The sequence below is a fragment of the Cupressus sempervirens genome, chromosome 3, assembly GCF_028749045.1.
Source record: "Cupressus sempervirens isolate cs-2001-9-10 chromosome 3, ASM2874904v1, whole genome shotgun sequence".
Classification (NCBI taxonomy): domain Eukaryota; kingdom Viridiplantae; phylum Streptophyta; class Pinopsida; order Cupressales; family Cupressaceae; genus Cupressus; species Cupressus sempervirens.
Window position 1 is genome coordinate 312,384,313 of NC_143120.1, and position 18,151 is coordinate 312,402,463.

At 36.1% G+C, this 18,151-nt stretch overlaps 1 protein-coding gene across 2 annotated transcripts in view; it reads left to right on the forward strand.

Moving 5' to 3' along the window:
- Window positions 1-18,151, forward strand: part of CAC2 (acetyl Co-enzyme a carboxylase biotin carboxylase subunit) — a 55,471-nt gene that overhangs the window by 27,813 nt on the left and 9,507 nt on the right. For both annotated transcript variants that reach the window (XM_089819646.1, XM_089819645.1), the window contains exons 5-9: window positions 5,486-5,584; window positions 5,790-5,846; window positions 9,333-9,404; window positions 10,405-10,494; window positions 10,781-10,840. In XM_089819646.1, the coding sequence (XP_089675772.1) occupies window positions 5,486-5,584; window positions 5,790-5,846; window positions 9,333-9,404; window positions 10,405-10,494; window positions 10,781-10,840 (378 nt within the window). The remainder of the gene's footprint in view (window positions 1-5,485; window positions 5,585-5,789; window positions 5,847-9,332; window positions 9,405-10,404; window positions 10,495-10,780; window positions 10,841-18,151) is intronic.

An 18,151-nucleotide genomic window follows, 5' to 3' on the forward strand; every position in this document is an offset into this window, starting at 1 on the left:
CCAATTTGCTCACTTAATCAATTGTTTGTCACATTGTCAAACATTGTGCAAGCCAAGGTACCATCCATCCGAATACGCTTTGAACTTTGAATTTCAGAAAACAGTTTATTAACTTTGCAAATAAGATCATCCAATAAAGTTAAGCTGAATATTCAATATATTTCGATTCACAATCTGAAGCTTGAGTTTGAGCAATATTAATCACATTAATTCTCAGAATTCTCATGCAATTTATTTATTAACCAACCCGCTATGATTACAAATTTACAAACTGAATTATGAATAGAACCTGAATATATCGATTTGACTCTACCAATGATAGCCAGCCTGTAGGTGTAATCTGCAATGTGCCAGAGTCTCACATAGAACACAACCTTGATTGGCACCCTCAGTAAATGTAGACGCAGTTCTGCTGTGTATTCGTAGGCCTTCAACATTCAATCGCAGTCCTCTAATTTCATTATTGCAGGCTATTGGAATTGATCACAGGCTTCCCAATTCTGTCTGCAGCCTATCTAGGCTTAATTGCAGCCACAAGGAAAAGATTGCAGTCTCTTTATTTCTCCACGCGGCCTCTCTGTATTCAATCACAGGTATGCAAGAATACTCTTTCCCTGATACAGTCAATCACAATGAGGGAAAGACTTCTCAATCTGTTATAATTCAGCAACAATTTGAGAGACAATACAAGATCTTTTAGAATTCACCACTTCTAATCTTCAGCCAGTTATGTCTCCTAATATAAAACGTACAGTAGGAAGACTCCCATAATTCTTCAAGCTAACAAATCTCAGAGTTTAGATCGCTACAAACTTTTAGCATAAAGCTTCTTCAAAAGCAACAGATCATACAAACATGGAAGATGCAATAAATTCTCTTCTCGGCCAAAGTAGATACAGTAGAGAAGTAATGACAATTTTGCTATACTTTAGCAGCAAACTTACAGTGACACCACTCAGAAATCACACCCTTATACTTCAGCAAGGGCACAAAAATCAGAACTCAGAAAAAGCCACAAAGGCATCAAATGCAAATAAAATATCCAAGCATGGCTTTCTCAACAAATGAACTTGTATTGATAACATCCAAATGCCCTTTTGTTGCCAAAATGTAACTTCACCCAAGAAACTTCACCACACAACATTAATTAGAAGCTTCCATTAGATTCTCTCACTTGAATTGGCTTAACTAATTAATAAATGACACTTTCCACTGATAACTCAACCTTCAACTTAAGTGAAATTATAAAGTTAAATTATAACTTTATAATAAGCCATTTAATTATTTAATAAATAATAATAATTTGGCCACTAAAAATATAATAACTTTTAAAATACTCGTCATTTAAATATGCCGTCTGAAATAGGAGTCACACCTAATAATTCTCCATGTGACCAAATGCACTTTCCAAAAATAGAAAGGGTCCATCTCAATAAACACCAACTTATCACAAATAGTAAGTACACAAAACTAAGCCCAAATGAAGTCCACTCTGAGCCAAACAAAGACCAACTTATAGCTTATTGAATTGTGGAAAAGATAAGATCCTCCCAAGTCAAGCCACTACCTCAGAAGACCTATCCACAATAATTAGCCTTTAATAGGCTAATCCACCAAACTATGATACTGACAAAAATGGGGACATTACAGTTTTCAGGTCCACACCACTTGCATAGCAAACTAGAGCTATTTTGATCAATTTAGCAATCATAGGTAAAATGACCCCATTCACTAAACTTGTGACATTGGATCATTGGTCTTCCTTTTGCACCATATTGAATTTTGTTCCATGTGCCACTATTGTTATTATTGTTGTTGTTGTTGCCTCACCTGTTGTTATAGTATCTAGTAGGTGATACATTTGCATTGGCATGTGGTTCGGGGGTGTGGATGGTAGGGTTGTCTGTTTCCCTTGTGTAAAGAGCACTTGCGTGCTTTTGGTCTTTAAGGTGTACGTGCTTTCCTTCATTGAATGTCCCAGTACTTGACAGATGTCACAAAATAACTTTTTTGGATAGGTGGTTTTTGTGTGACCTACCTTGTAGTCGGTTCATTACATGTTTTTGGTTTTCTGAGTCTTCTTTCTTCAATGTTAAGTTTTAACCTTAGTTGCCAAATTTGTCCTAGATAGACCGGATCTGGATTCAGATCCAATCCAATGTGGATCCGTGGCAATACAAGGCACAAAAACATAAAGCGGTGGGCCCAAGTTTAAATTTTAATGTTTTTTTTGCTTTAAACCCTAAAAACGACCCTTTTATTCATGATGCAAGTTCATTTGCTCTCACATTTGTTCTCTGTTTTGCTCTCTCATTGTTCTCTCATAGTTGCTAGTTTGAAGTGTTTTAGTACACACACACACACACACGAATCATAATTGGGAAAACAAATCTTGAATCCACGGATCCAATTCACATGCCCAAATTGGATTCATTTCACAAATCGGCAACTAAGGTCTTAACTCTCTTCTTCTCTTGGGATGTTTTGACTTCACTTTCAACATCCATCGGTCAATTGTAAGCATCAGTGTACAAGGACGAGGTTATTAACTATATCTTTTTCCTTAGTGGGGAATTCAACCATTCATTGAACTAAGGCTTCTCCGATCTATTAGCCGACTATACCTCCATCTTGCCAAGCAACTTGTTTAGCCTATGATTCTAAGCTCGCACATTCTTTTTCTTTCCTTGCTTTATGTTATAGATTTTTGCGACAATCACATTTTCATCCTTTAGGAGTTTGAATTCCTCCTTGAATCCCTTCTTCAATTTTTTCTGAAATTTTGTTTGTTCTTCATTTAAGCTTGAGAACCAATTAATGGCTATTCCTTGTGTGGTGGGGGATGACCTCAGCCTATAACCTTTGTCTACTTGTCTTCTTGAAAGCCATATGGTTTTACACATTTTGCAATGCTACATTGGATCCCCCGATCCATTCCCATGGAACTTATGGAGTTTCTGCCTACCTAGGCCATGACTTGTAAGTGTGTCACCATTCTGGGGCAGTATGTACCATGTTTGGAAAACTTGACTGGACTGCTTCGCTCTTGCCCATGTTTTAGTGCATCTTTCGCACTGCCAGTCATGCACGAGCCCTCTACACATCCACCATTGAAGTCCCTCATACCTTGGTTACCTTTCTCGAATTTGATCTCCATCCTCCCTGGGGCCTTTGGCTTAGGCTCCCCATTCTCGATTTCTCTATTATGGACAAGTTTTCAATGCTGTGTAGGGTGTTCTTAAATTTTTGGGCAACATCCTTCTCAAGGTTCCTTTCTTCGGTGTCTTCGTTAGGTGTGAATGGAATTGGTATTTGAGCTTCCTCATCCGACGGTGCTTGTTTGGACAGATTGTTTGACTTTGTCATGGAGTAGTAGGTTTGTGACAATCTTCTCTCACTCATGCCACGTACGTCATGTTGTACCTTCCCTGCTGGGTGGCTTGTGCCTCTCTTAACTTTGGTTTCGGCTGACACTTGTTTCGTGGTGAGCTCTGAGATTCCTTGACAGTTCTCTGTAATTGTCATTGCCTTTTACTTTGTTCCCTGATTCAGAGAGATCATTTGATGATACTTTTACTTCTCTCTCTTCCTGAGCATGAACAGTACGTCTTCTTTTGAATTTGATTGGCAGAAAGGGCATTAATTGTTGGAATTGCCAGATGTACGGGATCTGCTTGTGTCACACTCTTCCTCCTCCATCTGATTCCTTTCCTTGTATTGCTGTAGTATTTGTCGCCGACATAGTTCTCGGTCTCTATCTTCTCGAAGTTCTTGAAGGGTTATTAGATTATGTACGAGCAAGTATGGCAAGAGTGCCACGAGACACTCAACATTTTCTTTCGCTCTTTAACTTTCACAGACTTCACCTTTAGGAACCCCTCATTGGAGTGAATGTACAAGTTGACAGAGACTCACCACAAGTGTATAGGGTTTTGTGTCAACTCTTCTTTTTCGGATTTTTTCTTCAGAGTAAGAGAATTCTGGTTGTTCGTAAGGTCAGTTTACACTGCGATATTGTTTGCTGCCATACAAAGTGCAGTTTGGATCTCTAGGCTTCGTATGTCAGTGGTGCCAAATTGTTTACTCCTGCAGGGACTACTCAATTATGTAGAGTGAACAAGATACCAAAACATTACTGCAAACAATAATAGAAAAAAGGTACAACCATGACAATATGGTAAAAAGATAATTTTTTTCAATTTTCCAATGCACAATGTATATAACATGACCAAGCTGCTTCCAATAGGAACTGATTACATCTATATAGTGCCAGATGGTGGTTAATGGCACCAATTGTTGCTTACTACCCTGCACCATTGGAAGTAAAATAACATTACATAGCCAAATAATTATTTACGAAGTACAAATGTCTGTTTCAAAGTGCGGTTATACTGCTGTCTACACCCCTTCAGGAGTAAACACTCTATTTACTTCTCTGTGGATTGATAGCAAATGAGTACACATGTAATTATGGTGTTTTGGTGGTGGTGTTATTATTGTTGGTGATGCTGATGTTTTAAGTTTGTATACTAATTCTTTACTTTTATTTTTATCAATTTGGGCATTTGCACAGCTGTTGGGAGCTTTTATGACTTGTCTTTGACTCTTTGTATTGTGAGTCTTGGAGTCTCACCTGCTTCATTTCTCTGTAAAAGGCAATATTTACTAGCTTCACATTATTAAAAATAATGCATGCTTTACTTTTAGTGCCTCTTAGTGTTCACTGAATTGGTATTATGGGTTTTATTTTTAATGCTCTTGTGGTATGCTACATTTTATCCTAGACATTCCCACCTCAGAGTGACATGTAACAGAGCTTTCGGTGAGATCAACAGGAGGGGCGATAAATTTTTTGTAGTTGTTTTGTTTGTAATATGCATTTTGTGTGCTTACCTGAACTTTTTAGGCTACAAGTATGTATTTATGATAATTATAGATTTTCTTTTTTACAGATATATTCAAAATGTACCCAGGCCTGAGCCTTAACCCAACTGTTAGCTAAGATATAAAATGCTAGAATCAATATATCTGCCATTGATTTCTTTTTCTCAATGATTTTGGATCATCTGGCTGATTTTTTTGTTTTTTTGGCCAATTACTATACGTGTAGTTTTTGAGCCTTAGTTAAGCTATTGTCTTCTGCATCTTGAGTGACAGGTAAAACATCATTGCACTCTGTTGTTATTAGTTCAATTTCGTGATTTAGATCAAGCTATGAATCTTTACTCGTGTGCATGTTTATTCCAAATAACCTGGAGTGAGGCAACAACCTGCAAAAGGAAACTCTTATGAACAGATTTTATATTTACCCTACTCTTGGCAATTGTGCAACAAGAACATCTTTACAGAATGCCAATTTTATTCTTTTATGGTTCTTTAGAAACCAGGCTAGGTACATAGAGGAATTAAAAAAGCTAGTGAATAAAAAGAGGTTTCTATGAAATTGTGAAATTTAAATTTAGATTTAATTATTTTTCATTTACAGCCAGACAGTATTCGTGTAATGGGTGACAAAGCCACAGCTAGGGAAACAATGAAAAAGGCTGGCGTTCCAACTGTACCAGGAAGTGATGGGTTGATAGAGGTAAAAGCATTTGAATATTTTCTGTCAATCTATTCACAGCCCTGTCAACTTATGAACTGTCTTTGCATAAATGATAAATTGAAATGTCCATTGATATGCTAAGGTTTTGCAGCCCTTTCACTTGTAGTCAATCTAAACTGGTTCTCTTTTCTTTACCCTGACTAATCATCTTTCTGTATATGGTATTGTGAATGCAAATCTACAGTCAACAGAAGAGGCTGTGAGACTTGCTGCAGAAATTGGGTTTCCAGTAATGATTAAGGTACGCGTCTTCTTTTCCTGTTCTAGACAATTGGGATCAATTTGATAAAAAATAATTTTAAATTCTAGTGAAGAATGTTGTTACATTGTTAATGCCATTGTCATCTTAGATTGTGTCTTTGTGTTTTTGGGGATATTCAATAACAGAATTCATACCAAGATCTCCAGGTTGTGACCTCATACCTTGTTAGAATCCAGACAATCTGATGTACACATTGGCTTGATGAGAAATATTTAGCAGTAGTGCTGGAATTTTTGTTGACTAAATTCCCATGTCAAACTTTTAAGATTGCCCTTAAGTATGATGGTGATGTTTGCAACAAAACTACTGGTCTGGTTGACAAGGAAAAGTGTTTAAACGCTAAAGTATTATCAGGTGTATCATATAAGTAGGGAGAAGACTAACAGTTGAAATATGCTTAATATGCAGCTATGTGCAGTTGATTATGCTAGCTTTGTGTGCTTAACAACAATGAGCAATAATATTCTTACTCTAAAATCTGTAAATTCCTATAATTTGAAACGTCTTCTCTCATGCAATAGCTGCCTTCTACAATTTTATTTTTTAAGAATTCCCGCCAGTGCTTATTGATATACTGCTGATGTATGAAGTTGATAGTCATTATCTTTTAATGTCTATTCCTGCAATTTTATATGGACATGATTTGTCCTGATTCTTTAGCATGATGCCTCTTTTAGTTGAACTCAATGTCTTGATCTACAGTATATCTGAGTGAAAGTATACTTAGCTAGTTCTCACATATGTAGAATATTCTGTATGGTTTATGGTTTATTTTATGCATTGTTTCATCTCCATGCACTATCAGGTCACTAGCTTCAACTAATTTTGAATTCTCAACCATACTGTAATTGAATAATATTTGCTAGCTAAGGCTGCAATATATATGCTTATTCCATTTTTATTCTTAATTGATCTTTCAATAACTTGACATCGCTGCCTACATGCAATATAGCTATGACTATTAGAGTTAAATCTCTCTATTTTTGTTTCTCTCTCTTCCGTAGATTTACTTCTATTTCTAATGGTCGTTCTTCTTTTGTTTCCATATTCTCTTTCTGTTCAATATGGAAGCTTTCTCTTTTCTCTTCAGAATGTTTCTATTTTTCTCTTTGTTTGTTATACAAACATTCTGGTGTATACTTGTATGTATAGATCATTTATGTTCTCTGTTTAATAACACATTCATTATTTTACCAAAATATGGTATTAGAGCTATTTTTTTCGAAAAATAATAATTTCATTATTGAAATTTTTTGAGTTAGTTTTTGAAATAAGTTTTGAAAATCATAAATTTCTTCATGAAATTTTAGACTTGAGATTTTCAACATCCTCTGTCTGGAAGTGTTCAAAAATTTGATTGCAGTTATATTTTTCTAAAATTGGTTTACGGTTTCTGTATATATTTTTCTTTGGGCGGCTTTTCTCCTGCAACTTATGCGTCATCTGTCTTTACATTGCCTGTGCGACCAGCTTCCTCTGAAAAACAGCTGCCTTTTTGGCATTATTGGGTCTGCATTTGACATGTTTTTCTGAGCCTTTTTTTTGCCAAATCGTGGCCTTTTTTGTGCATTTTTGACATTTTTTTGCATATCTTCTGCAAATGGCAGTGTCTATGGTGTTTTAAACCCTCTGTCTTTGATTTTCATCCAACAGTTTTGTTTCCATCATTTTTTACAGTCAAATCTGCCATTTTTTTAGTTTTTATAATAACAGCTAGGGTTTCTTTTGAAGCTCTTTTTTTTTGTGCCATTAGTAATTCTTTATTGTAGATTCTTGGTGGGTTTTTGTAGATCTCCACTGGGTCATTCTCTCTTTTTTCTGGGTGCATTGTTTTCCATGCTATGTTCAAAAATTTCTTTGCAAGTATATTTTTCTAAAATCCATCTAGGGTTTCCATATATATTTTTCCTTTGGGTGGCTTTTCTCCTGCAACTCGTGTGTCATCTGCCTTTACCTTGCCAGTGTGACCAACTTACTCTGAAAAATTGTTGGCTTTTTGGCGTTTTTAGGCCTGCGTTTGACATTTTTTGTGAGCTTGTTTTTGTGCAAAATCATGGCCTTTTTTGGGCATTTTGAACTTCCTTTTTTTGCACATCTTCTGCAAATGACAGTGTCTAGGGTGTTTTGGGCATTTTGATCTTAAGGATTGTCCATAGTCCTCAAATTTGGATCAAATGCTTGGCTACTTGATATCTTCCTCCTTGTGTCTTATCTCTACAGCTATGTTAACGGTTCATCAGAAAATTTAAAAAGCTAATAAGTTAAAAAGGAGTATGGCTCAATAGAAGTGTAGCAACGTGGTTATATATCTCAGGATGGAGTTGCAAGGAATTTCCTAACCTGCTAAAAGGTTTTTTAGGGAATTTTTCTAGTTGCCCATTTTGGGATTTTGAAGGCATCCTGTGTTTAGCGGATAGGCAAGGGTCCTTTTTTCTCTGAGTTTGATAATGAGGGCAAAACACAAAACTTATGAATTTTGAACAATGTGTAGAGTATGAAGTGAGAAAAGTCCTCTTTTGTACAAAAGGGGGAATATAGATGCCCAGAAACTGTGGCGACTTAGCTGTGACCTAAACAAATGACCTTAATTGTGGTGGTCAATGTGTCTCTTTGGTGCGATTTCTAGTAGAACTGTAGAACGATAATATAACAGGAAATCATCAAAATACTGAACAAAATCTCAGGTAAACATTCATGAAAATGAAGAAATTAAAATATTGGTTTCAATAATACATTTTGGCATGGCCATACTGGGTTTTTCCTTTCTTTGTATGTATTACTAATGGTGGGCTAGACCACTTAAACAATAGACAATACACACACACCCCATTAATATGCTTCTGTAGAAGATTCTAAATATTGAAGACATTACCCTTTTGCTTGGGGTTTGGCTAATATTTATATAAGTTGAAATGTACTGACATGGATTATTCTTATGGCATAAAAATATACCATTTAGACAAAATACTCTTAAATTTTGTAACAGAGTTATGACTATTCAAGCATTATTTGTTTGTTAAATCAATAGAATAGTCAATAAAGCATTACAGTCTTAAGCGTGAGCAATGCCTTTAAGAAATAATTATAGATAGGGAATAGCTGCATAACATATGTCTAGACAATGGGGGAGGTAGCACCAAAAGAAATGAGCACCAGTGCACAAAATAACAGCCGAAGACAGTCTTGCATATCTTATCATGGTTTATTGAGGCATCCAAGATTTGCTTGTTTTGAGTTTTTGTTCCATGCATTATTTTTTTCTTGTTCTGATCTAAATCCATTAAAAGGAAAAAAGCTATTCACATTTTGATGCAGATCTCCTGATCTCTGACTATCTGGGCCATCCTTTAATCTTTCCTTAATGAACAAATTCTGCGAGATTGCAACATTTTAAGGTTTCAGAGAGGCAAACTAACAGTTGATTTATGTTTAGATGGATAATACAAGTCTTTCTGTCTTCTGAAGGCAACTGCAGGTGGTGGAGGCCGTGGAATGCGCTTGGCAAATGAACCAGGAGAATTTGTAAAGCTGTTGCAGGTACCAACTGCTTTTCTTGTTTCTAGTATGACCTTTTATATTTTAAATAACTAAAGAAAAACTATTCTTGATCATATGCTGTTAATTGCTGGAAGTGTCTACACCGTTCCTGCAAATTTCTGAAATACCTAATGGTTGCATTCCTTCTAATGAAATGTTAGATAACCAGAAGTGTATTGAACAACATGAATAAACCAATGCAACTTTGCTTTGTTGTCGAGCAGTCAATTGTGATTAAATACAATGCACATACAGTTAAATATACAGAAAGCATATCTTGGGAAAATATATGCCACCTTAAGACAATATTTTAGCAATAAGAGACGGCATATAGCAATCACTATGGAATTCACGAAAATGATTAATGCTATTATGAAGAAAAATCTTCCTATTAATCTACAACATACTAAGTCCATAGTGCATTCATACAGTTAAATAAGAAGTAACAGGAATATCTGCAATTGGTGAATATGCATTGCACAGAGATTTAGTCCCTAAATATTATTTTTCTGCTATAGTTAATCTTATTGCCCATGCTCAGAGTGGGTTGATTCTTACCATCTTGCCAATGGATACTGATCCTTTGCTTGATTAACTGTTGATGGACTGTGAACAACCTCTGTCCCAGAAGAAGGATCGAGTTTGATATCTTCATGAATCCATTTTATTTAGTTAATTATACACTTTCACATTTGGCAGTGAAACCTGTCCACGGCATAAGTAGGGTCTGGCGCATTATTTTCTTTTTAGTAAATAACAGATGTGGCCACAAAGTCAAGAATCATTGCATTGGGGATTGCTGTTCTTTAAACAAGATTACACTCACTGATTTTCTTTCCAAATAACATATGGTTAGATATGCCAAAAATGAGAACCTATCTATTTTTTATCAGTTAAAAAGTTTCGTAATGTAATTTTTGTATAAGCCATTTCTTCTATGAACGAGAGCTATTTCAACTGGATAACTGAAGTTTATACACTACCTTTTTAATATTTTCAGCAAGCAAGAAGTGAGGCAGGTGCAGCCTTTGGAAATGATGGTGTTTATTTAGAGAGATACATAAAAAATCCTAGACATATTGAATTCCAGGTAAATATCCTTTCTTGATACTTGCAGTTTTTTGTAAAGAATGCTCATTTGACTAGTATATCGTTTTGCAACATTCTGTTTTTGTTGGGGTGGTTAAATGTCCATCCAATCTGATTCAAACGGAAATTGTAAGACTTCAATTTTAAATATCCAAAAATTAACAAGTGACACTTAATTTACATCACTTTGTTCAAGTAGATAATTCTAGTGTTAATTGATTTGTTTGGCAATGATTGATTTACAAGTCAAAACGTCTACTGAGCTTACTTAAATGTTTTAATTGCAGATTCTTGCAGATAAATATGGTAATTGCGTTCATTTTGGTGAGCGTGACTGTAGTATCCAGGTATTAATTTCTTAAGTTCAGTTAATGTCCCTGTTAGTTTTAATAAAAATGATAACTGAATAAACAATCAGCTAGAATTAGAATTGTCTCATATAATTTGACCTTAGTTTCAAAATGTAGCATTTTCTTCTTTATTGTTGGGCACACTTTGATCCATAAAGTAAGATGGATGGTCCATAGCTTAGCTCGCAACAAATGGATAATCACTGCAAAAGAGTTTCTGCAATTTCATGGACAATCAAACAACACAAATGCTTGAATTTTAGATGCTTCTACAATCTCTCCAAAGGCTATCATCTACTCCATTCATACAGAATTCCTTTTCTTCACACACAACAGTACAAGACATGCTGCATACATTGCATACTGCTGTAAATCACAAGCCATGCTACTTATTTCCTGTACTTTGCTTGTTAGGAATCAATTGGATGTTTCTTCTTTCATAATGGAATGGAGGAACCTTGCCTACTTAACCTTTCATTTGTTACCTTTTTCCTCTGTATGAATTGGCTTATGAGCTTGTAAGAGTTGAACATATAATGGAAAATTCAAACACAGAAGTTATAGAGGGAACCAGTTTCTGGGATGGGTGGCAAGGTTTCAGGGGTGGCAAAATTCTTTTGTTGATTTGGGGATGGCTATACACATATAAAGTGTTCAAAATTAAATAACAAATATAGAATTGACAACACACTACACAGCGGATGATTGGTAAGTTATAACAATTAAACAGTGTTAAGTGTCAGATTACAGATGTTATCATATGAATATTGCAGTAGCTGAAAACAAAAATCTGTTACAAAAGAGCAGAAATTATCAACTATAGTTAAATTGACAAACATCAAAAGGTGAAAATGGTACTTTCCAAAAGCGATATTCACAGCCAGTTTTTGTTTGAGCAACAAGCCCAAAATTTGAACCATCATCATTGACTAGCTGTCTTAGAAACTCGTTATTGGAACTGCTAGAAGGAACTGCCCATCTAATATCGTTTGAACCTCATGCTACTTATCAAAATTTTGCTGCTAATCTCTACGTTCAACCTTGTCATTGTGCTTTGCCTATACTTAGGGGTCTCACAATTAATGAGACATAAGGTACAATGCACAACAAGATTTTCTGTTCTTTTAGAGGTATGTGTTTTTTTATTGCATGGATAAAGCTATATGTGGACCAGTTCCTCTAAGCAATAGAGTAATTAGGTACTTGTGAGAGAATAGTGGCAAGTGTGTGTAGTGATCTTGGACGTTCATAGATTTGCCACCAACTAGTGTGGCTTGTGTCATATCCTTCGTAAGGCCATCACTGCAACAGTGGCTTCTTGAACATCAAGAGGTTTAAGCAGACCACCTGCATATCCAGCAATTATCGTGAATGCAATGGAATCAAGAGAAATGGAATGACACACTTTTGTCAACACAAAACCCAATTACAGAATTTTCAATGTGTTGGCTAAGGTGATGCAAATGAGGTCATTGCCAAATTATTTTTGGTAAGAATATTCCTTCAAAAGTTGACTAATCTACTTATGAAAAGGAGCTTATTGTAAGCTAGGCAAAGCTAGTGGTGGTTATGGGGGCCCTAACAAAACTAAATTGAGAGCCACTCACTTGGAGAAATGTTATTTCAAGAGTAGCCTATTAGTGAAGGAGAAGACTAAATGGATAACATATGGTTGTATCATTATCATGGATGTATGGGCAGATAAGAAATCACCCATTCATCAACATAATGATTTCATGTATTGATGGACCACACTTTTTGAGGGCAATTGAATACTCAAGAAATAGAAAGGATGTTGAGTTCTAGTTTCAGTTTCAGATCCAAGAGAAGGCATTGAGGAATTTGGCCATCAAATTGTAGTGTGTGTTTTTACAGATACAACATATTTTTGCAAGCCAGCATGCAAATTGATTCAATCCACATGTAGCCACTTCTATTGGATCCCTCATTGAGTGCATGCCATGAGGAATTCTCTCAAAAAAAATGGAAATATAGGGTAAAACAAATAACTGGTATTGAATGCAGGGGAAGTAAAAGCGTTCATTTGCAACTAACATATTTCACCGCCATTGTTTTGAACCTTTGTGAGTAAGGAATTTCTCAGAGTAATTGAGACCCAATCTGCTTCCTACTTAATTCAATTATAGAGAAATTGAGTTATCAGAGCCTTGCAACTTATGATTATGGTACATGAGTGGAAAAGATAAAGTCAGTGACAAAGGAAGGAAAGGGGGAAGAAGATTATTGTCAGTGATACTTTTTGTTTGAATGTGGGATACATCACATCTTCTATACAAACTTGATTTCACAGTCATCAAATTTGGGTATTCACATAGTATTATTCTTAGAGAGATCTACCAGAAAATCGACAGCATTCATGGCTAGATGAAGGTGAGCATTCATGAGAGATCTAAGACAAAGTTATACACTAAGCATGTTCGTCCCAAGAGCCAGAAAAGGTGGAAAAAACTATATAATTTGAATTTAAAGTTGTATGTGAAACCTAGCAAGTCTTCCTCTTGATGACCACAAGTGACGAATAGCATCATGAATGCCTTAAAGGAAATATACAGACTAAAGGAAACTGCTTTAATTAGAGCAGAGTGGATTAAGTTTACGCAATTATATGGCATCAAGCATCAAGCAATGTTGCAAATCAGGGCAAAGGAGCTTTTTTGGATAAATGGGCCTTTGGCATTTGGTGACAACAACTTGGAAGACAATTTGTTTGCAATGCACCTCTAGCTGAACTGCCATTGCTTTTGGTTAGACTTCTGCTGACCTTTGCTGGTTCCTTAACAACTCTTTCAAATTTATTACTGAATGATCTCATCTTGATTCTGGAAAGATACATAAAAAAATACGAATATAAAAAGTAATCAACTTTTTTTCACATCTAAGCTCAAACAAAAAGGAAAAGAAGATATTGCATGCCAGAAACAATAGCTTTGCAATTTTGAACAAGTTAAAAAAAGCTGAGGTTTGAAGGTTTGACCAAGTTAAAAATTAAATAAGTTTGTAAGAATACACGGAAGCATTTGCAGATATACAAGTTTTTAAAAGTTGTAACAACTGAAAAACGAGGCATTTAAGTCTGTAACAGTAGCTGTGAAGGTTTGGAAATAAAACAAGAACATACTTGGAACTATGGGCTAGTATTTGACATATCAAAACTTAAAGAAGTAAGGACATGCTAGTATAGCTTGCCTTTTTCCTTTAACTTTCTCTCTTGTTTCTTCCTACTTTGTCCTTTCTCGTTTCCTTCACCTCTTTAGTTTTCAGTTTCCAAGCTTTCTTGAATCTGCCTACTTGCAAAACCAAAATTGTGAAAATGCAAATGAAAACAAGAAAATGGCGGGCTAGGAAAAATATGAATAAAACTTTCAGGTTTGATGGCCTAGGCAGTCCCTTTCAATCCTTTAGCGTTTTTGACATTTAAAAAACAGTTGAACATCAATTCTTTTTTTGGCATGGTTCAAGTGGGATCTCATGCAGAACCTCAGGGATGCCATGATGTCTCCTGGGTCCTCTCTATGGGGAACACCTTGGGAGACATCCTTCATATTGAGGGCAGATATGCTGTTTCCATTCCTTCTGTACTTGAAACTGCCTGAAACCTTGGGGATGCATCTCCAAGGGACATGACAGAACTTAAGATTTACCTTCGCATATGATGTTTGCAGTTTAGTGGAGAGGTCATACTTACCAATTAGCATCGCATGCATTCAACTAGTTTGTCCAAAATCAAAGATTGTTCATCTTTAGCTTTAATGGCTAAAGACATCTCCTATCCAATTTTTGGAAACAACACACCCCTTTAGACATGTTTTGGGCTTGGCTTGGAAACCTGACAACCAAAATATGAAGGCTAAATGTTTTCTTGTTGCTTCCTCTACTTTCAAACCAGACGAAATTGCTGGTTCACGCAGATTGACAGTTACCGAACTGCCTCATGACAGAAAGAAAACAGTCGGTGTTCATTCTCTTCACCTTCCAAGAGCCATAATTTTTGCATATTGACTTGAAAGGAGGTGCCTTTTTCCTTTCTAAAAGTGCATACCGTTTCTAGAGCAATATGAATATGTGAAGATATTCAATATCCTTTTTTTTGTAGCTTTCTGACCTTTATTTGTATCTTGGGAGTTTTTAGTCCGGCTTCAGCTACTGAGGCCACAAATGGAGGGTCTTATCCCAACACTTGATCCCTTTGTATTCAGGACCAAGTCAACCAACACCTCCAGTTAATCAACAAATTCAACTTTATTCAACTGAGAAGGCATATAAGTCCACAATGGAAATCCAATTTGAGTTTCACTCAGATGTTACAATGGGGATTTGGACTGGAGTCTGCACAATGAGAATTCAATGCTTTTAGCAATTGATCTTAGTCCCTTTGATAGTAAATGTATTTAATTTTGGATGCCACCAAAGTATTGTTGTTACATCTCCTATCCAATTTTTGGAAACAACACACCCCTTAAGACATGTTTTGGGCTTGGCTTGGAAACCTGACAACCAAAATATGAAGGCTAAATGTTTTCTTGTTGCTTCCTCTACTTTCAAACTAGACGAAATTGCTGGTTCACGCAGATTGACAGTTACCGAACTGCCTCATGACAGGAAGAAAACACTCGGTGCTCATTCTCTTCACCTTCCAAGAGCCATAATTTTTGCATATTGACTTGAAAGGAGGTGCCTTTTTCCTTTCTAAAAGTGCATACCGTTTCTAGAGGAATATGAATATGTGAAGATATTCAATATCCTTTTTTTTGTAGCTTTCTGACCTTTATTTGTATCTTGGGAGTTTTTAGTCCGGCTTCAGCTACTGAGGCCACAAATGGAGGGTCTTATCCCAACACTTGATCCCTTTGTATTCAGGACCAAGTCAACCAACACCTCCAGCTAATCAACAAATTCAACTTTATTCAACTGAGAAGGCATATAAGTCCACAATGGAAATCCAATTTGAGTTTCACTCAGATGTCACAATGGGGATTTGGACTGGAGTCTGCACAATGAGAATTCAATGCTTTTAGCAATTGATCTTAGTCCCTTTGATAGTAAATGTTTTTAACTTTGGATGCCACCAAAGTATTGTTGTTACATCTATCCAATTTTTGGAAACAACACACCCCTTTAGACATGTTTTGGGCTTGGCTTGGAAACCTGACAACCAAAATATGAAGGCTAAATGTTTTCTTGTTGCTTCCTCTACTTTCAAACTAGACGAAATTGCTGGTTCACGCAGATTGACAGTTACCGAATTGCCTCATGACAGAAAGAAAACACTTGGTGCTCATTCTCTTCACCTTCCAAAAGCCATAATTTTTGCATATTGACTTGAAAGGAGGTGCCTTTTTCCTTTCTAAAAGTGCATACCGTTTCTAGAGGAATATGAATATGTGAAGATATTCAATATCCTTTTTTTTGTAGCTTTCTGACCTTTATTTGTATCTTGGGAGTTTTTAGTACGGCTTCAGCTACTGAGGCCACAAATGGAGGGTCTTATCCCAACACTTGATCCCTTTGTATTCAGGACCAAGTCAACCCACACCTCCAGTTAATCAACAAATTCAACTTTATTCAACTGAGAAGGCATATAAGTCCACAATGGAAATCCAATTTGAGTTTCACTCAGATGTCACAATGGGGATTTGGACTGGAGTCTGCACAATGAGAATTCAATGCTTTTAGCAATTGATCTTAGTCCCTTTGATAGTAAATGTATTTAATTTTGGATGCCACCAAAGTATTATTGTTACATCTCCTATCCAATTTTTGGAAACAACACACCCCTTTAGACATGTTTTGGGCTTGGCTTGGAAACCTGACAACCAAAATATGAAGGCTAAATGTTTTCTTGTTGCTTCCTCTACTTTCAAACTAGATGAAATTGCTGGTTCACGCAGATTGACAGTTACTGAACTGCCTCATGACAGAAAGAAAACACTCGGTGCTCATTCTCTTCACCTTCCAAAAGCCATAATTTTTGCATATTGACTTGAAAGGAGGTGCCTTTTTCCTTTCTAAAAGTGCATACCGTTTCTAGAGCAATATGAATATGTGAAGATATTCAATATCCTTTTTTTTGTAGCTTTCTGACCTTTATTTGTATCTTGGGAGTTTTTAGTCTGGCTTCAGCTACTGAGGCCACAAATGGAGGGTCTTATCCCAACACTTGATCCCTTTGTATTCAGGACCAAGTCAACCAACACCTCCAGTTAATCAACAAATTCAACTTTATTCAACTGAGAAGGCATATAAGTCCACAATAGAAATCCAATTTGAGTTTCACTCAGATGTCACAATGGGGATTTGGACTGGAGTCTGCACAATGAGAATTCAATGCTTTTAGCAATTGATCTTAGTCCCTTTGATAGTAAATGTATTTAACTTTGGATGCCACCAGAGTATTGTTGTTACATCTCCTATCCAATTTTTGGAAACAACACACCGCTTTAGACATGTTTTGGGCTTGGCTTGGAAACCTGACAACCAAAATATGAAGGCTAAATGTTTTCTTGTTGCTTCCTCTACTTTCAAACTAGACGAAATTGCTGGTTCACGCAGATTGACAGTTACTGAACTGCCTCATGACAGAAAGAAAACACTCGGTGCTCATTCTCTTCACCTTCCAAAAACCATAATTTTTGCATATTGACTTGAAAGGAGGTGCCTTTTTCCTTTCTAAAAGTGCATACCGTTTCTAGAGCAATATGAATATGTGAAGATATTCAATATCCCTTTTTTTGTAGCTTTCTGACCTTTATTTGTATCTTGGGAGTTTTTAGTCCGGCTTCAGCTACTGAGGCCACAAATGGAGGGTCTTATCCCAACACTTGATCCCTTTGTATTCAGGACCGAGTCAACCGGCACCTCCAGTTAATCAACAAATTCAACTTTATTCAACTGAGAAGGCATATAAGTCCACAATGGAAATTCAATTTGAGTTTCACTCAGATGTCACAATGGGGATTTGGACTGGAGTCTGCACAATGAGAATTCAATGCTTTTAGATAGTAAATGTATTTAACTTTTGATGCCACCAAAGTATTGTTGTTACCTCTGCAAGTTAACTGCATTTATGAGGCCAAAACTGTGTCTAGCCGCTCAAAAATTGGCAGTGGATTCAAGCATCTAATCTTGTTGATGACCCAGATCCAGTTTTGGACCACGTTTCTAGTACTTTAAATACCGAATGAGCACCAATATGGTATGGGTGATTCATAAAACTTTATTTGGTATGGTTTGTTCTTTTTGGAATCAAACAAGGAGAACCTAGTGTCTTAGGTTTACTATTTGCTTTTT